This window comes from Cherax quadricarinatus, chromosome 78 (assembly GCF_038502225.1).
Source record: "Cherax quadricarinatus isolate ZL_2023a chromosome 78, ASM3850222v1, whole genome shotgun sequence".
In the NCBI taxonomy this organism is placed as follows: Eukaryota; Metazoa; Arthropoda; class Malacostraca; order Decapoda; family Parastacidae; genus Cherax; species Cherax quadricarinatus.
This window is the reverse complement of record NC_091369.1, coordinates 2,867,769-2,887,024: the sequence shown is the minus strand read 5'-3', so window position 1 is coordinate 2,887,024 and position 19,256 is coordinate 2,867,769. Positions and strand designations below refer to the sequence as shown.

Genomic DNA, 19,256 nt, shown 5'->3' with positions numbered 1-19,256 from the left:
TGCCTTTCCTGTTATGTGTGCCTGATCTTCTAGCTTTTTCAGTAACCTCTTGTGAGGAACTGTGTCGAAGGCCTTTTTGCAGTCCAAAAAAATGCAGTCGATCCACCCCTCTCTCTCTTGTCTTACTTCTGTCACCTTGTCATAAAACTCTAGTAGGTTTGTGACACAGGATTTTCCTTCCCTGAAACCATGCTGTGAAACCTCGTGTGTGTATGTGTGTGTGCGCGCGCGCTAGTGTGAGTGTATGATCCACTTAATATTTGTATTCGTAACTCATTACAATTGTGACCAGGTGTGGACGTATCAGTGGTTCATTACTTTGTAATTTGTTCATGACTGTAACCATGTATAGGAGTGAGGCTGATTCATTACCTCTGTAACTTGCCATGATTGTGACCAGATCTACCTGGAGTTCATTACCTTTGTAACTAGTTCAGCTATCATAACTTTGGGGTCCAGTCCCTGGACCCATTATGTACCTTTGTAATCTTTTGACTACCGCCCACAGGATGGGTATGGGGTGCATAATAAAGATATTAAACTAACTGAATACTTCTGTTTAATTTCCTTGGTTAGCTCAGTCGGTAGAGCATCGGACTATAAATATGAGTACGGCAGTTCGATCCCCGCCTGAACGTTTCTGTGTATTAATGGACAGTTATTAATTTCCTTGGTTAGCTCAGTCGGTAGAGCGTCAGACTGTAAATGTGAGGACGGCGGTTCGATCCCCGCCTGAACCTTTCTGTTTATTAATGGACAATTGTTAATTTAACTTAATTTGAGTAAATATACATAACTAAGTATGAGAGTGAGAGTCAGGATGACTTGGTCATGTGTGTGTGTGTGTACTCACCTATTTGTGGTTGCAGGGGTCGATTCACAGCTCCTGGCCCCGCCTCTTCGCTGTGTGTGTGTGTGTGTGTGTGTGTGTGTGTGGGTTGTGGGTGTGTGTGTATTTTTGTCTTCCTGTGTATTTATGTCTGCCAGTCTGTCTATCCTTGGAAATAAGACACCCAGCCTGCAGTTAATCTCTGCATTACTATTGGTCATAACTTGATGCTACAGCCGACACTGTGATGGGCTGGCAGTGTCTCTCAAAACTTCATGATTGGCCACAAGTGTGTGACTTAAGGCAGTAAACCCCCTGCAATTGGCCACAAGTGAGTGAATTAATGGGGTAAACTCATCGCGATTAGCTGGGAGCTGTGACGTAGCCTTGTTAAAGGCTAACCAGTGTTTAGTTTCAGGTCTTGATTGTACAATAAACATTCTCTGTATATGTATACATTTTTAAGCAATGTGTATCATTTGTGTATAATACACCAAGAGTTGTGTATATCAAATTAATTCCTCGCATAAGTGTTTAATATTGGGATAAAACATCGCTAATTTAGGACGTGGGTAGCACTGTGCTGCTCAGGACGTGGGTAGCAATGTGCTGCTCAGGACGTGGGTAGCACTGTGCTGCTCAGGACGTGGGTAGCAATGTGCTGCTCAGGACGTGGGTAGCACTGTGCTGCTCAGGACGTGGGTAGCAATGTGCTGCTCAGGACGTGGGTAGTACTGTGCTGCTCAGGACGTGGGTAGTACTGTGCTGCTCAGGACGTGGGTAGTACTGTGCTGCTCAGGACGTGGGTAGCACTGTGCTGCTCAGGACGTGGGTAGTACTGTGCTGCTCAGGACGTGGGTAGTACTGTGCTGCTCAGGACGTGGGTAGCAATGTGCTGCTCAGGACGTGGGTAGTACTGTGCTGCTCAGGACGTGGGTAGCAATGTGCTGCTCAGGACGTGGGTAGCACTGTGCTGCTCAGGACGTGGGTAGTACTGTGCTGCTCAGGACGTGGGTAGCACTGTGCTGCTCAGGACGTGGGTAGTACTGTGCTGCTCAGGACGTGGGTAGCAATGTGCTGCTCAGGACGTGGGTAGCACTGTGCTGCTAACCTAACCTGGCCTTACCCAACCTAACGTAATCTAACCTGACCTGACCTAAGATAAGGTTTCATTCGGATTTTTAACCCTGGAGGGTTAGCCACCCAGGATAACCCAAGAAAGTCAGTGCGTCATCGAGGACTGTCTAACTTATTTCCTTTGGGGTCCTTAATCTTGTCCCCCAGGATGCGACCCACACCAGTCGACTAACACCCAGGTACCTATTTGCTGCTAGGTGAACAGGACAACAGGTGTAAGGAAACGTGTCGAAATGTTTCCACCCGCCGGGAATCGAACCCGGGCCCTCCGTGTGTGAAGCGGGAGCTTTAGCTACCAGGCCACCTAACCTTACCTTACCTTACCTAACCTAACCTAAGCTGACCTGACCTAACCTAACCTTACCTTATCTGACCTGACCTGACCTAACTAACCACTGTTGGCCTCTTTTCATATATTATAACATATATTTTTAGTCCACTCCAGTGTTTTAGTTAATATAATTGTTGTACATAACTGTATTTAAAATATTTGTTAATGCCACACTTCTTTCTTGTTTTAAAAATATTTTATATTGTGACCTTCATTGCTTTTGTGTCTGCAATTTATAGGAATATATATATATATATATATATATATATATGTATATATATATATAAATATATATATGTATATATATATATAAATATATATATGTATATATATATATAAATATCTTCTTTCAACACACCGGCCGTATCCCACCGAGGCGGGGTGGCCCAAAAGGAAAAACGAAAGTTTCTCCTTTTACATTTAGTAATATAAACCATACCCCCGGCCGGGATTGAACCCACGGTCATAGAGTCTCAAAACTCCAGCCCGTCGCGTTAGCCACTAGTGGCTAACGCGACGGGCTGGAGTTTTGAGACTCTATGACCGCGGGTTCAATCCCGGCCGGGGGTATGGTTTATTTGCAATCGTGTCATTACGATTTCTTGAGTCATTTAGTAATATATACAGGAGAAGAGGTTACTAGCCCCTTGCTCCCGGCATTTTAGTCGCCTCTTACAACACGCATGGCTTACGGAGGAAGAATTCTGTTCCACTTCCCCATGGAGATAAGAGGAAATAAACAAGAATAAGAACTAGAAAGAAAATAGAAGAAAACCCAGAGGGGTGTGTATATATGTGCTTGTACATGTATGTGTAGTGTGACCTAAGTGTAAGTAGAAGTAGCAAGACGTACCTGAAATCTTGCATGTTCATGAGACAGAATAAAGGACACCAGCAATCCTACCATCATGTAAAACAATTACAGGCTTTCGTTTTACACTCACTTGGCAGGACGGTAGTACCTCCCTGGGTGGTTGCTGTCTACCAACCTATATATATTATATATATATATATATTATATATATATATATATTATATATATATATATATATATATTATATATATATATATATATATTATATATATATATATATATGAATGATAGCTCTAGGCCTTTCGTGTTGCAATCAGCATATCAAGAGCTTGCAATGTTGCAGATAAGAGGAGGTCCAAGGAAATATGTGGTGTGCATTTATGTGTGTGTGTGTGAGATAGAGAGAGAGAGAGAGAGCATGTTTTAAATATATCAATCATTGGGGTCTGTTGCACTTTTATATATGGATGATAGTGACTAATATGCTTCTTGACCAGCTAATATGACTAACATGTCTATATTCTGCTTCTGCAGGTGCCTTCCTGATCCCGTACTGCATATGTGCCCTGCTGGGAGGACTACCCATGTTCTTCCTGGAGGTGGGCATTGGGCAGTTCATGAGTGAGGGAGGTATATCAGTGTGGAAGATGTCCCCTCTCTTCCAAGGTTAGTCCTGAAGTATACCTGGAGAGAGTTTAGGGGGTCAGCGCCCCCGCTGCCCGGTCTGTGACCAGGCCTCATGGTGGATTAGGGCGTAATAAGTCACTTCGACATTTATTTTTGGGTTATCCTAGGTAATCTACACATATGCTGCTATATATCATAATTTATGTAACTGTATTTATGTGTACCTGTGCCCTGACCTACTTTTTGGGGCCTTGAACATCAGCTCTTATGGGGCCACCATGGCAACCAGTGATGGCTAGGCCTACATGAGACTTGAATAACTTTTTATTTGTTATAAGAACATAAGAACATAAGAACGAAGGAACACTGCAGAAGGCCCACTGGCCCATGCGAGGCAGGTCCAAGTCCCTACCGGCTTAAGCCAATGCACCCAACCTAGTCAGGTCAGGTCACACTGACTTAAGGGAGGAACACGGCAACCGACCTGTTAGCACAAGCTATCAGGTCTAACTCACACCCACCCACATCTACTCATGTATTTATCCAACCTATTTTTAAAGCTACACAACGTTCTGGCCTCTATAACGGTACTTGGGAGTTTGTTCCACTCATCCACAACTCTATTACCAAACCAGTACTTTCCTATATCCCTCCTGAATCTGAATTTTTCCAACTTAAAACCATTGCTGCGAGTCCTGTCTAGGCTAGATATTTTCAGCACACTATTTACATCCCCTTTATTTATTCCTGTCTTCCACTTATAAACCTCAATCATATCCCCCCTAATTCTACGTCTTTCTAGAGAGTGCAGTTTCAGGGCCCTTAGTCTATCCTCATAGGGAAGGTTTCTGATACATGGGATCATCTTTGTCATCCTCCTTTGTACATTTTCCAGAGAATTTATATCCATTCTGTAATACGGTGACCAAAACTGTGCAGCATAATCTAAATGAGGCCTAACCAAGGATGTATAGAGTTGAAGAACAACCTGAGGACTCCTATTATTTATGCTTCTTGATATGAAGCCAAGGATTCTATTAGCTTTATTGCGAACACTTATGCACTGTTGTCTTGGTTTCAGATTACTGCTAACCAGAACTCCTAAATCTTTTTCGCAATCCGTAATATTAAGATCTACATTATTTAGTTTATATGTGGCATGGTTATTGTCCTGTCCAACATTTAGAACTTTGCATTTGTCTATATTAAACTGCATCTGCCACTTCTCCGACCACTGCATCAGTCTATTCAAATCTTCCTGGAGTGCTCGAATGTCCTCGTCAGAATGAATTCGACGGCCTATTTTGGTGTCATCGGCAAACTTGCCGATGTCGCTCTTTATGCCCTCATCTATGTCGTTTATGTAGATTGTGAACAGCAGGGGGCCCAACACTGACCCCTGTGGAACACCGCTCGTGACGCTTCCCCACTCTGATTTCTCCCCATTTATGCAAACTCTCTGCTGCCTATTTGTCAACCATGCCTCTATCCAGGAAAAAATTTCTCCTCCTATTCCATGTGCTTTAATTTTCCTCAATAGTCTCTGATGTGGGACCCTGTCAAAAGCCTTACTGAAGTCCATATACACAATATCATATTCGTTACCATGATCTACCTCCTCAAATACCTTAGTGAAAAAAGTTAATAAATTCGTAAGGCAGGAACGTCCCTTTGTAAAACCATGCTGAGATTCGTTGATTAATTTATGCTTTTCAAGGTGGCTACGAACTGCCTCGGCAATTATTGATTCCATAAATTTTCCCACTATGGAGGTTAGGCTTATTGGTCTATAGTTCGAAGCTAAGGACCTGTCACCTGTTTTGAAAATAGGTATCACATTTGCCATTTTCCACTTATCTGGCACCATGCCAGTTTGTAGTGATATGTTGAAAAGATTAGCCAAAGGTGTGCTAAGCACCTCTTTACATTCCTTTAGAACCCTTGCATACAGTTCATCAGGGCCTGGGGATTTGTTAGGTTTTAATTTATCTATTTGCCTAAGGACCATGTCACTTGTGACCCTAATAGTGCACAGTTTATTATCGTCCTGTTCTACATAATTTATCATTACTGGAATATCACTGGTATCCTCCTGTGTAAAAACTGAGAGGAAGTATGTGTTAAAAATTCTACACATTTCCTTATCACTGTCAGTGAGCTGACCCGAGGAACTTTTGAGTGGGCCTATCTTGTCCCTGATCTTACTTCTGTATACCTGAAAGAATCCTTTTGGGTTAGTCTTCGATTCTCTTGCAACTTTAACCTCATAATCTCTTTTTGCTTTTCTAATTCCCTTTTTTATTTCTCTCTTTAACTGAATATATCGATTTCTTAATTGCCCCTCTCCTCTTTTGATTTGCCTATATATGCCTCTCTTTTGACCAATCAGATATTTTAATCTATTGTTCATCCATTTAGGATCATTTTTGTTTGATCTGATTTCCCTATTTGGAACATAATTTGACTGAGCAGCTAGAACTATGCCCTGGAAAGCATCATATCGGCAACCATCACCACCTACCTGACCCCTAGTCAGGTCATTCCAGTTCAGCCCACCTAAGTAATTTTTCAGTCCTATGAAATCAGCCAAGCGAAAGTCAGGGACGGAGACTTGATTGCCATTATTAGGGGAATTCCATGATATGTTAAAACTGAGTGATTTGTGATCACTCTCCCCAAGCTCATCATTAACCTCAAGATTATTAATTAGTGTTTCCCTACTGGCAAGAACCAAGTCAAGGAGGTTATTTCCCCTAGTTGGCTCTGTCACAAACTGTTTTAAAAAACAATCCTGGATCGTATCAAGAAAGTCACCCGACTCTAAATTTCCTGTCAAATTGCTCCAGTCAATCTGTCTATAGTTGAAGTCTCCCATTAGCACAACATTTTCGTATGTAGATGCCTTACGAATTTCGTCCCATAGAAGTTTACTGCACTCCCTATCAAGATTTGGGGCCCTGTAAATCACACCCAAAATTAGTTTTTCTCGGCCCTCGAGAAGCTGTAACCAAACAGATTCAGTGGCTGACGCTTCTAATTTAATATCTTGTCTAACACAACAATTTAAATTGTCTCTGACATACATCGCTACTCCACCACCTTTCCTGTTGACCCTGTCAGTGTGGAATAATTTATAGCCTTGTATGTGACATTCAGATGGCATCTCTCTATCTTTCAGATTGAGCCAGGTCTCTGTTATAGCAATAATATCTATGTTTCCTGCACTTGCAATTAATCTTAGCTCATCTATCTTATTTCTAACACTCCTGCTATTAGTATAGTAAACCTTAAGGGAGCTAGTCCCTTGCTGCCCTCTGCTGTCCCCCTTTGTTTTCTGACCTGTTCTATTGTCTTTATTTATAACTTCATGCTGAATGCCTTTTATACATTTACTGTTTCCAACCCTAGTGTTGCAACCTGCTTGTTTCCCACACACACCCATACCTCTATCTTCCATCAGTTTAAAATCATAGGCATTTCACCAATGGCCTTCTCAATCGAGTCTGCAAGTGCTACCACCCCTGCCCCAGAGAGATGAACCCCATCCCTTGCATACATATCATGTTTGCCATAAAAGTTGTTCCAGTTGTCAATGAATGGGATTGCAAGTTCCTTGCAGTATCTGTCTAGCCAGCAATTTACACCAATTGCTCTAGACAACCATTCATTTCCTACTCCCCTTCTAGGCAAGATGCTACATATTATTTTGTATTTAATTAAGCTATATTATTAATATTTTTTTTATGACCCCTTCTCATACAGTAGGGCCAAAATTCGAAAGCAATATGGAGTAAAGTCACTTTTAGGGCCCCTCTAGGGTTAGGGGCCCTCAAGCTTAAGCTGCATTAGTATATAATAATAGTAGTAGTAATAATAATAATTATCTTTATTTCTACAAGTATATAATACAACATATACAGACCATAGCTGACATCAATGACATACTACTATATAGAAAGCCCCTGGTTATGCAGAGCATTTCAGGCAAATTAGGTTAATTTTATCCCCAGGATGCGACCCACACCAGTACCTATTTTACTGCTAGGTGAACATGGACAGCAGGTGTCTTGAGGAAACACGTCCTAATGTTTCTGCCCGTAGACCCGCTTCTGCACAAATGCCCACACAGTGGGCTTTATCAAGTCCATTGTGTCAATATTTAATACCATGATATGCCTTAAAGCTTTAAACCTGTAGGGGCCTTAGAATACTATCAAACCATAACCCGGATTTTTAACCCCGGAGGGTTAGCCACCCAGGATAGCCCAGGGTAGGGAGGGTTAGCTACCTGGGATAACTCAAAATAGGGAGGGTTAGCCACCCAGGATAACCAAGGGTAGGGAGGGTTAACCACCCAGGATAAACCAGGGTAGGGAGGGTTAACCACCCAGGACAATCCAAGAAAGTCAGTGCATCATTGAGGACTGTCTTATTTCCATTGTGGTCCTTCAATCTTGTCCCCCAGGATGCCACCCACACCAGTCAACTAACTCCCAGTTACCTACTTACTGCTAGGTCAGTGGGGAGAGTAGGTGTAAGGAGACTAACACCAGATACCTAAGGGACAGCTGGTGTCAGGAAACACGTCCAGTGTTTCCATCCGTGTTGGTGATTGAACTACAGACACTAAGTGTGTGAGATGAGTTTTGTCTACCAGTCCATCACCCTCCCAGACGTAGTTTTGAGGTGGTCAGTCCCTCAGCCTGGAGAAGAATTCATAGTCTGGAACAGTTGTTCAGTTCAGGACTGACCACCTTAAAACTAAGTCATCAAGGGTGATGGACTGATTACAACATCTTTATATCTCCACTGCTTCTGCTGTCTCCTCTGTATTTGACAGAAGAATCCTACTGTGTAGGTAAAACGTTTCGGAATATAGATACCCATCTGTTGCACATGTGCTTTGCTGGCCAACTTCTTTCCACTGTGGATGATTTGTCTTTCCTTGACACCAGAAGACAGGGCTCAATATGCCATAAGCTGTCAGTGACCCAGTAAGTTTATTTAGGTACAGGTACACATAAGTACAGTTATTGTACATTGTGTTAATTAGGTAAACTGTGCTTGTGAGGTCAGAGGTTGACCTAACAAGTAAAGTTGACCTATACATTACAGCACAAAGAGACAACACACAGTGTCATAGGCCCAAGAGTGCTCAACTGCCTCCCAGCATACACAAGGGGGCTTAAGTAAGTAAGTTTACTCAGGTATACACAGATAGTTACATAGAATTATCATACATAGCAGCATATGTGTAGAGAACCTAGGATAACCCAATAGACCCCTGGCTGTCTTCAGAGGGCTCTGGACAGGCACCTCACGTGGTTTACGTGTGGCCAGCAATAATAGCCTGGTTGATCAGGCTCTGATACACCATGAGGTCTGGTCATGAACCTGGCTGTCTAAAAAATTCCATGCGGGCTGCAGGGGCGTTGACCCCTGAAACCCCCCTACAGGTATAACCCAAAAAAGTCAGAGTGACTTATATCTGTTATTTATTTCCTTCGTAGAATTTTAAGCTAATTTCTAGGCATACATTGTTTTAGTTAAGTTAGATTATTATCTTTTAATTATTTCTGAACTATTACACCATGCAGTAGTGCCAATAAATGTAACAATACTGAAATGAGGTGAGTCTTGAGACTCAAGGACTCAAAACTGGGACCCATTCAGAAGACCAAAATGATTACAAGACAAAAAATGGTAAAATTCTCATTAACTGCAGTGTGGAAATTTATTGTCTAAAAAAAATTCCACTGGCCGGATTCCTTCGTAAATAAGTGATCCACCGACCAGATTCGTTCGTTACTAAGTAATCCACCAACTGGATTCATTCGTAAATAAGTGATCCAACGACCAGATTCACTCATTAATAAGTGATGCATTGACCGGATTCAGTGATATACTACTAGATAGAAAGCCGCTTGTTATGCTGAGCATTTTGGGCAAATTAGGTCAGTTTTGTCCCCATGACTTAACCTGATTCCTCCTTTTATTTCTTCACTCTTTTCTCCTTTCCTCTCTCCTTTTTCTCCTTTGGGTTGTCTCTCTTCTGCCTTGTGCATTTGTTCCTTCATTATTTATTTATTTATTTATTTTCCTCCCTCTGTGTTCTTGCTCTTACTCTCTGTGGGCACCAAGCTCCCTTGCAGTGCTCCTCTTTCTTAGTATTTGACTGGTTCCTCCTCCTTCTTACTACATTTTCCCCTACTACTACTACTACTACTACTACCTTTTACCTCCACTACTAGTACTACTACCTCCTGCCTATATATACCCCTTCTCTCCTTTGCGTTAGTGTGACTTTGTAAATGGTCCAAGTCAGACCGAAACATCGTTATAAGCTCCTTTCTTTTATGTGCGGATTATTTGTGTATCACACCAGTCAACTAACTCCCAGGTACCCATTTTATACTGATGGGTGAACATAGACAACCAGGTAAAGAAACACATTCAATGTTTCCACCCTTTTGCCAGGAATTGAACCTGGACCCTCGCCACGTGAAGCAAAAACTTTCGCCACCAGGCCTCGGGGCACCATTGTTCTGGCACAAACACCTGTGGCATCAAGAACTACCTAGTAGCTGTTAAGTTCAGAACCTCATGTGGCTTACAAAATAGTTGTTTGGCAACCAACAACGTCCATAAGAGGCCTTCCTGGAGAGGGCTTTGGGGCCAGCACCCCCATGGCTCGGTCTGAGACCAGGCCTTGATTTGATAGGCCTGATTTATATATTCAGTCCTGCCGAGCACTTCCACTCTTGTTTTATTATATCACTGCCCTTGTCAGCAGTCATAATAGTAGGAGCATTTGTATTAGTTTTTTTTTTTTTTTTTCAACAAGTCGGCCGTCTCCCACCGAGGCAGGGTGACCCAAAAAAGAAAGAAAATCCCCCAAAAGAAAATACTTTCATCATCATTCAACACTTTCACCACACTCGCACATTATCACTGTTTTTGCAGAGGTGCTCAGAATACAACAGTCTAGAAGCATACACATATAAAGATACACAACATATCCCTCCAAACTGCCAATATCCCAAACCCCTCCTTTAAAGTGCAGGCATTGTACTTCCCATTTCCAGGACTCAAGTCCGACTATATGAAAATAACCGGTTTCCCTGAATCCCTTCACTAAATATTACCCTGCTCACACTCCAACAGATCGTCAGGTCCCAAGTACCATTCGTCTCCATTCACTCCTATCTAACACGCTCACGCACGCTTGCTGGAAGTCCAAGCCCCTTACCCACAAAACCTCCTTTACCCCCTCTCTCCAACCCTTTCGAGGACGACCCCTACCCCGCCTTCCTTCCCCTATAGATTTATATGCTTTCCATGTCATTCTACTTTGATCCATTCTCTCTAAATGACCAAACCACCTCAACAACCCCTCTTCTGCCCTCTGACTAATACTTTTATTAACTCCACACCTTCTCCTAATTTCCACACTCCGAATTTTCTGCATAATATTTACACCACACATTGCCCTTAAACAGGACATCTCCACTGCCTCCAACCGTCTCCTCGCTGCTGCATTTACCACCCAAACTTCACACCCATATAAGAGTGTTGGTACTACTATACTTTCATACATTCCCTTCTTTGCCTCCATAGATAACGTTTTTTGCCTCCACATATACCTCAACGCACCACTCACCTTTTTTCCCTCATCAATTCTATGATTAACCTCATCCTTCATAAATCCATTAGTATTAGTAATAAATGACATAATAGAGGTATCCACTACACTCAGTCTTCCCACTCCGATGCTATTTTGCAGCCCCCAGTAAGATGGTAGAAAGTTGTAAATGTGTGACGATCATAGCAATGAACCCTGGATACAAGTCTCTGTGCCAGACCCGTTTGTGATATTCATTACTGGTTTTTTGTTCCATGTTATGTGGCCACTAAATACTGGGAGGAAAGCACAGGAATAGTTAGCTTATGGTTCAGAAGTTGGCACATGCCCAACAATCAGGTGATTTGTGGTTAAGATTGTTGAGTAATTGTCCCTTGAATATAGACCAGAAGCTAGTAGCTCCTTACATATGATAGTTAGGGAAACCTCCAAAGATTGAAGGCTCCTCTAAGTTGTAGGAGTTGCTAATACCATCTGAATACTTGCAGGGGTAAGTCCTTCACTGCACATGGTGTCTTGAAGAGAGAGAGAGAGATCAGAGGAATCTCTGGGTAGAATCAGGGGATTTCTAGAAGCATATTCTCCACCCCAAGTCAGTCCTTGTTTGTGCATGCAGATGAGATTTTCCTGCAGGTTACTTCATTTTACCCACTGAAATGTTCCTTAAAAGCTACTTAGAGTCTTGGGGTGCTTGTGTCAACAACAGCTGCCAGAGTGTGCATCTCACAAAGCCAGATAACAAGTTTTCAAATGCAGTATTTAAGCCAGTAAAAAAAAACTTGCACAGGAATGTTGTGTTGTATGACTAACTTTGTGGTTTTTCTAATTCCCTATCATTAAAATATACACAACCTGTTATGCATTTTTTAAATTATTTGCTCTACGTAGATAATTTAACACATCCCATGTAATACAAAACAGTTGTTGTGACTCCAACAACCCAGAATAATAATATATCCCTTATTTAACGAGGTATTCCCAGGTAGCGAGAATGCTTCATTTATTGAGGTGTCCTGTAGGTAGCCAGGACCCCTAGCTAATATTTTATTGTATTCACCCATATGACCCTTGTGGGTTTAGTGCTTAGTTTTGATTGTAGTAATAATAATAATAATTTATTGTATTCGCAGGTATCGGGTTTGCAGCTATCGTGGTGTGTAACTGGCTGAATGTCTACTATATTGTCATCATTGCCTGGGCCCTATACTACTTTATCCTCTCCTTCCAGGGTGAGCTGCCCTGGACCTCATGTGGCAATTGGTAAGTGGTTTTTTACAATATGCTATTTAATCTACTGGCTAAGAGTTATTATCCTAGCTAGGCTCATTTACAGGCTAAGAGCTGTCATCTTATCTCAGCACATTTACAGGCTAAGAGCTGTTATCTTACCTCAGCTCATGAACAGGCTAAGAGCTGTTATCTTGCCTCAGCTCATTTTACAACTTAGCCTTATTTTTTATGTATTATGTATACCATCCTTAATGATGCTATCTACAACAGCTAGCTATCACCTGGTAGATGAACAGGGGCACCAAGTGTAATGAAACATGCCCTACACTTCCACCTGTCCCAGAACCAAACTCGGGTCCTTTACTTGTGAGCTGAAGGCATTACAGCTAAGCCTTAAAGTATTGGTATTTCAGTAGAAGATTATGGCTACTTTCTTTATAGGCATCAGAAGTGAGAGTCCGTCTGGCTTGCTTGGGATACACCTGGTAAAAGAAGATTCAGAAAAGGCATAAGATGCAGAAAAGGCAAAGTGAGGCAGACAGTAAGCTAGATTGGTTGCTGCATCCAACACCTAAATGTCTTGGGTTGTTGTGGACCAGTAGGTGTATGTCTTAGATCATTGCAATCAACAGCTACATCTTGGGTTGTTGTGACCAGCAGCCACACTTTGGGGTCACTGGGAACAACAACAACAACAACTATTTGTCTTGGGTCACTGATGGTAGAACAGTCAGTCAGAGGTGTTGAGGAATAATTATGGGGTCTCACTGAAAATTTGTAAAAGGGCTGATGCAGAATCTAGGCAAGGACTAGTATTGCCAGCAGCAGCAGGGTTTAGGAGAGAAACAATGCTATTGACAGCTGCAGGGTTATGAAAAAGATCAGTTGCATGTCCTCTACAATGGTGTATCATTTGTAGTCTTCTATGAGCCACTACATTTTATTTATAAAATTTCTTGCTATTTAGCTTTCCTTTTTCAGGTGGAACACAGGTTCGTGTGTGTCGTTTGCAGGTGTCACTAACCATTCACTTATCCAAGACCTCAAGTCTAACAACATCACACCTGTTGACTCTGTGGTGGAGTTCTGGGAGTGAGTCTTCTCCCACTTATTTTTATCTAATGAATAATATAATTGGAATCTTATACAGTACAATACTCAGTTATCCAAACTTTTTGTCAGAATATTATATTCCGTACTGATAGAAAACAAATATTTATATATTATTCTTAAATACTACAGGTGTAGTTTAACAGAAGTTTATTTTTTACAAAAGTGACTGCTGATAATTAATAATTTTTTTGTGGGTGACCAAGGACTAAACTTTGTTGTGTTCTTCAGCAACCGTGTGCTACAGATCAGTGATGGGGTAGAGATCCTTGGTGAGATGGTCTGGCCCCTGTTTGGCACTCTCCTCTTCTCGTGGGTGTGCACCTACTTTGCCATATGGAAGGGAGTGAAGGTTACTGGCAAGATCATGTATTTCACAGGTAAGCTTTGACAAATGAGCACCCTTATGTTCTCTCTACACTCGAGAGTCGCACGGACATCATCAACAGCCAATCACTTCCTCCCCGTTTGCTATACTTGGCATATGTGAAATAGTTGCCATTAATCGCAAACAACGCCCCCAAGACAAGAGTGACCGGCACTCTTTATTAATCAGCATTATATTTCAGAAGTGATTTGATTTGATGATGCTGTACTAAAGAGACATACTTACAGCTACTTTCCCGTATGTGATGCTAACGGCTCTGCTGGTCCGTGGGGCGACGCTGCCTGGGGCTGCTGAGGGTATTCGATTCTACCTCGAACCTAAATGGGAGAAAATCCTCGACTATCAGGTAATAATCAGTGTTTTCAGGGCCAATGCTACTGGGTCGCGGATTGCAGGCTGTTGCCGACTTGAGTCTTCGTTCGTCTGATACCAGGTACGTCGTATCTTGCTCAATCACCAGTCTCCTCCCCAACACCTTTGACTATCACATGTTTCATTGCTCGCTACTCATTGCAAATTTGTACTCATGATGTTCGTGCACTGAAGTTACTTTATTGGTTTGAGAAATGTTACGCAGCACGTGCAAGTTACAGGTTCCTGGAGCAGCTGTGTTCTGAGCTGCTCAACTCGGGACGAAATGTGGCTTTGTCTTCGTCCAGATATTAATGCCTCAGTCTGATCGACATAATAACAATTCCCGGTCGACGGGGGGGAGAGTGACACACGAACTTGTGCGGCATGACAGACTGTGTGTCGCAGGAATGTCAGTCGCATGACAGACTCTGTCACAGGAATGTCAGTTGGAGTTATTGTTTTTAATAATTTGTCATGATAACTACCATGGAAACTGTGAGGGGACTCCATGCATCAACTCAGTTGAGTATCGCTCATCAGCTCCCAGCTGTGAGTGGACACCTTACACCAGCTCTTAGTGAATGCTATGAGTCAGCTTCCAGCTCCCATAACTGACACTTCCTGACACAAGTCAACTATACTATAGAGCATTTGGCTGATGTTCATCTTTTCCCTGAAAGATAGCCAGCTCACCACTTTCCCTGGTCCTTATTAGCATCTTCCTCATCTGGCAGCTTTGGTGTACCTGAGTCATTCCTCAGTCACATAATTGGCTGAGGCCACTTCAGCACTGCAAAACTAAGCCCATGCTGGCCAGGCTGGTTTAAATTCAGACGATGTATTTATTTGCAAAAAAATTAGACATATGCAAGCACAACATAGATAGTAACATTTCATAAAACCCACATTGTGCTTAGCATTTAGGGAAAGACCCAGTCTGATAGTAATAATACAGTATGTTCAAAGGTATATTTCATTTTAATAATGAAGTGCTAAACCCATATGGGCCATTTAGTACAAGCAATGGTTGGGTGTTTAATCATGTGAGGAGGTTGACCACTCACCCCAGCCTCCCATCAATAATAGGCACTGGCTAACGATATGTATGTTAATACGCAAGCTACAGAATTATTATTATATTTCTGGGAAGCACTAAATCTGTAAGGATCATATATCACCTGGAAGTGGGAAGTAAGCAAGCTTGATTTGAGGAAGGAGAGGGTGGCTCCAATACCTCAGATCAAGAGACCTAGACCAGCATTATGGCACCCTGTTTGAAGGGAGGAGTCAAAATAACACTGAACGACTGAAGTGAATGATAAAGTTGTCAGATGGGTGACTCAAGGACTGGGGAGGTGGGGGAGCAGCTCAGTTGAGGACTAGCTGCCATGCTAATTCTGTGAGATGACTTCATGATGTCTGCTCTCATGAACAAAACCCCCGGCCAAGTATAAAGCATTACTTTGTTTTGTCATCTTGGTCTTTGACTTTCGAAGAACACAAAAATGGGACATTGAAATATGTCATACTGAACTTGAAAAACTGGTCATATGGCATGTGGATGTGTCGTCCACAGGTCACTTAGCCTTCAGAACAGGTAGTCCAATGAGTGTTTTTATTCGGCAGGTGTGGAACGACGCCGGAACACAGGTCTTCTACTCGTACGCAGTGGCTCTAGGTGGCATGATCGCTCTCGGCTCCTACAACAAGTTCAACAACAACTTTGTGAAGCAGTGTGCCATCTTGTGTGCATGTAATTCTGGCACATCATTCTTTGCTGGGTTTGGCATCTTCAGTATCCTTGGTTTCATGAGCTACCAATTGGAGCTTCCCATGGAACAAGTTGCTGAGGCTGGTATGTGCTCCTTAAGCATACTATTTTTCCACTACCTTCCCCTAGTAATCAATATTATATGTATATTATTATATATGAGACAGTAGTAAACTCTTAGAGATCATACAGTATGATGGGTCTTTTTTTTTTATCAATTTTTGGTTGGAGTAAATAAACCCACAGAGGAGTTTCATAGTTTAATTGTTGCAGAAACTAATGAGTGGGAAGTAGGTCAGGGGTCCTGGAGGCCTGCCTTGTTAGAAATAATGAGAGTGGGCATTTAAATGTCCTATATATGCACAGAGGGGATAAACTCATAAGTAACATTGTTGGTAAGATTCAAAATGCCTGGACTGGGAAGGTCATTAAATAAGGAACCCATTACTGACAGCAGTGCCTAGGGAATGAGAGATGATCATGTTTGATTCAAGGAAGGAAAAGGCGACTCCAGTTCCTTTGATCACGAACTCTTCACCAGCCTGACTTATGTGAAAGAACTACAGTAAAGGCACAAATGCATACAAGAATAAGTGATACAATACTAGAACTTGCATTGAAATATACCAAACAGAACAACAATAGCCACTGACAACTATTTTGTTGCAGGTCCTGGTTTAGCTTTCATTGCATACCCCAAGGCCATGGCAGCCATGCCTCTTGCTCCCCTGTGGTCTGCACTCTTCTTCTGTATGATTCTTATGGTTGGACTCGACTCTCAGTTCGTCCAGGTCAGTACTTTTACGATTACTTTTTAGTCATCCCATAATGTAATATTGTACATTAATTGCACATTTCTGTTTCTCATTCCCAGTTTTTTTTTTTTTAACACATCAGCCATCTCCCACCAAAGCAGGGTGGCCCGAAAAAGAAAAACTTTCATCATCATTCACTCCATCACTGTCTTGCCAGAGATGCATTTACACTACAGTTATAAAACTGCAACGTTAACACCCCTCCTTCAGAGTGCAGACACTGTACTTCCCATCTCCAGGACTCAAGTCTGCCCTGCCAGTTTCCCTGAATCCCTTCATAAATGTTACCTTGCTTACACTCCAACAGTTGTAATTATTATATTTAAGGGGATGTACTAAACCTGTAGGGACTCTGTAGTGCCTGGGAAATAGGAGGTAACCGAGTCTCATACAAGGAAAGGAAGGGTAGTTTCAATCCCTTGGATTAAAAGCACTTTACCCACATTCCTTAAAGGGTTTTATGTATGACAGTTCTGTAGGTACTGGATGTAACCCATGACATACAAAATACTCTAAGGAATTGATAGGGTAGACAGGAACAGGCTGTTTGAGAGGCTGGAAATGGGTACTCAAGGGGCACAGCTTGAGGTTAAAGACACGAGTGAGTCAGGGATGTATTTCTCCAGTCTCAGGGTGATCAGAAAGCGGAATGACCTCCATGAAGAAGTGGTGGAGGCAGACTACACACACAGTTTTAAGAATAGGTATGACAGGGCCCACAAGGCTAAGAGTGAATTTGGCAGGCAGTAAGTCAAGAGATAGGACCAGGAGCAACCACATATAGGCAAGTACAGATATCTATTTTTACTGCTGCCTCCTCTCTGGTTCCTCCATTTACATTTTTCTCATATCCCCATATTAGAATGATAGAGCCCATGGTTGGTGATATGTCTTAAACAGATACCCAGATGTTGCATTTATCTTATCAACATGGATCCCTGGAAGTTTAGGCTTTATAGATACAAATGTCAATTTTCTAACATAGTTAATAATCTTAGAATCTTTGGATTTTGAGCAAACACAGAAGAATGTCTCATCTGATCAGCTTTACACCTTCACCCTCTGTAGGTGAAACATTGTAACAATAAGTGATCTTGGTTTAGAAAGACATGTGAGCAAACAGTAGGTTATATTTATTAGAAAACATTTCAGTCCTGGGACCTTGATCACTTCTGACACACATTTAATCTCTGGTGTGTTAGAAGTGATCAAGGTCCTAGGACCGAAACATTTTCCAGTAAGTGTATCCTAGTGTTTGATAACGTTTCTTTCTAAAACAATTTATCTGTATCTATTACCAAGGTTTATACCATAGGTGATCTTGTGCTATACATATTTTCTTTCAACAATTATGTTCTTGTGGACATCCTGTAGGTGGAGTCTGTCATCACTGCCATCGTTGATTTGTTCCCCGAGTACCTTCGTGTGGGAAGTCGACGTGAGGTCCTAGTGGGAGTTGTTTGTCTCTTGGATTTTGCAATTGGCTGCACTATGGTCACTCAGGTATGTGTTATGATTAAAAATGAATGAACAGAATGATTAATTTTTATTACATTCATTGCAAGGGACAAGCCCCTTTGGGCTTTACAGCATTTCACTAATGTACTGTGCAGTGGTTTTCAGTTATGTCCATTCTTCATTTATTCAGGCTGCCTACAATAAATGTTGTCACCACTCACTATAAGCTAAGGATGAAAATGTTTTAAGGTAAGTAATTTGTACTGTATATACATTTTTTAGGCCTACTTATATTGCTCACTTAATATATAATACAGGTCGGCCATCACTAATCCGGCAGTGAGTTATCCGGTTCCATCAGTAATCCGGCACTAATTTCAGATAGCGTAATTTCAAATTTCATCATTATACCGACTCAAATTTCATCATTATACTGATTCAGAAATTGTGCAGATGGTTGTAAATCCACAGCAGCAAGCCAGTGGAGGAGAAAGCAGTGATGAAAATGAGTCTCTATAGATTGGTCTCTATTGATTGGTTAATTAAGTGTATTCTAACCTAACCACTCTGTAATCCAGCAAACTCTATAATCCGGCACACTACAGGTCCCAATGATGCCGGATTAGTGATGGCCAACCTGTAGTGTAAACATGTTATTAGGGTTTTATATGCATTTGAAAGTGGAAAAAAGGCTGTTTCACTGCACAGCAATTTTTGCTTTACAGCAGTAGTCTAAAACCTAACCTGCTG

General features: G+C 41.8%; 1 protein-coding gene across 1 annotated transcript in view; it reads left to right on the top strand.

Moving 5' to 3' along the window:
• LOC128701551 (sodium- and chloride-dependent creatine transporter 1) overlaps window positions 1-19,256 on the top strand; it is an 84,399-nt gene that overhangs the window by 44,837 nt on the left and 20,306 nt on the right. The window contains exons 2-9 of the mRNA XM_053795293.2: window positions 3,646-3,777; window positions 12,511-12,640; window positions 13,592-13,702; window positions 13,952-14,100; window positions 14,336-14,454; window positions 16,089-16,317; window positions 16,903-17,024; window positions 18,423-18,551. Of these exons, the coding sequence (XP_053651268.1) occupies window positions 3,646-3,777; window positions 12,511-12,640; window positions 13,592-13,702; window positions 13,952-14,100; window positions 14,336-14,454; window positions 16,089-16,317; window positions 16,903-17,024; window positions 18,423-18,551 (1,121 nt within the window). The remainder of the gene's footprint in view (window positions 1-3,645; window positions 3,778-12,510; window positions 12,641-13,591; window positions 13,703-13,951; window positions 14,101-14,335; window positions 14,455-16,088; window positions 16,318-16,902; window positions 17,025-18,422; window positions 18,552-19,256) is intronic.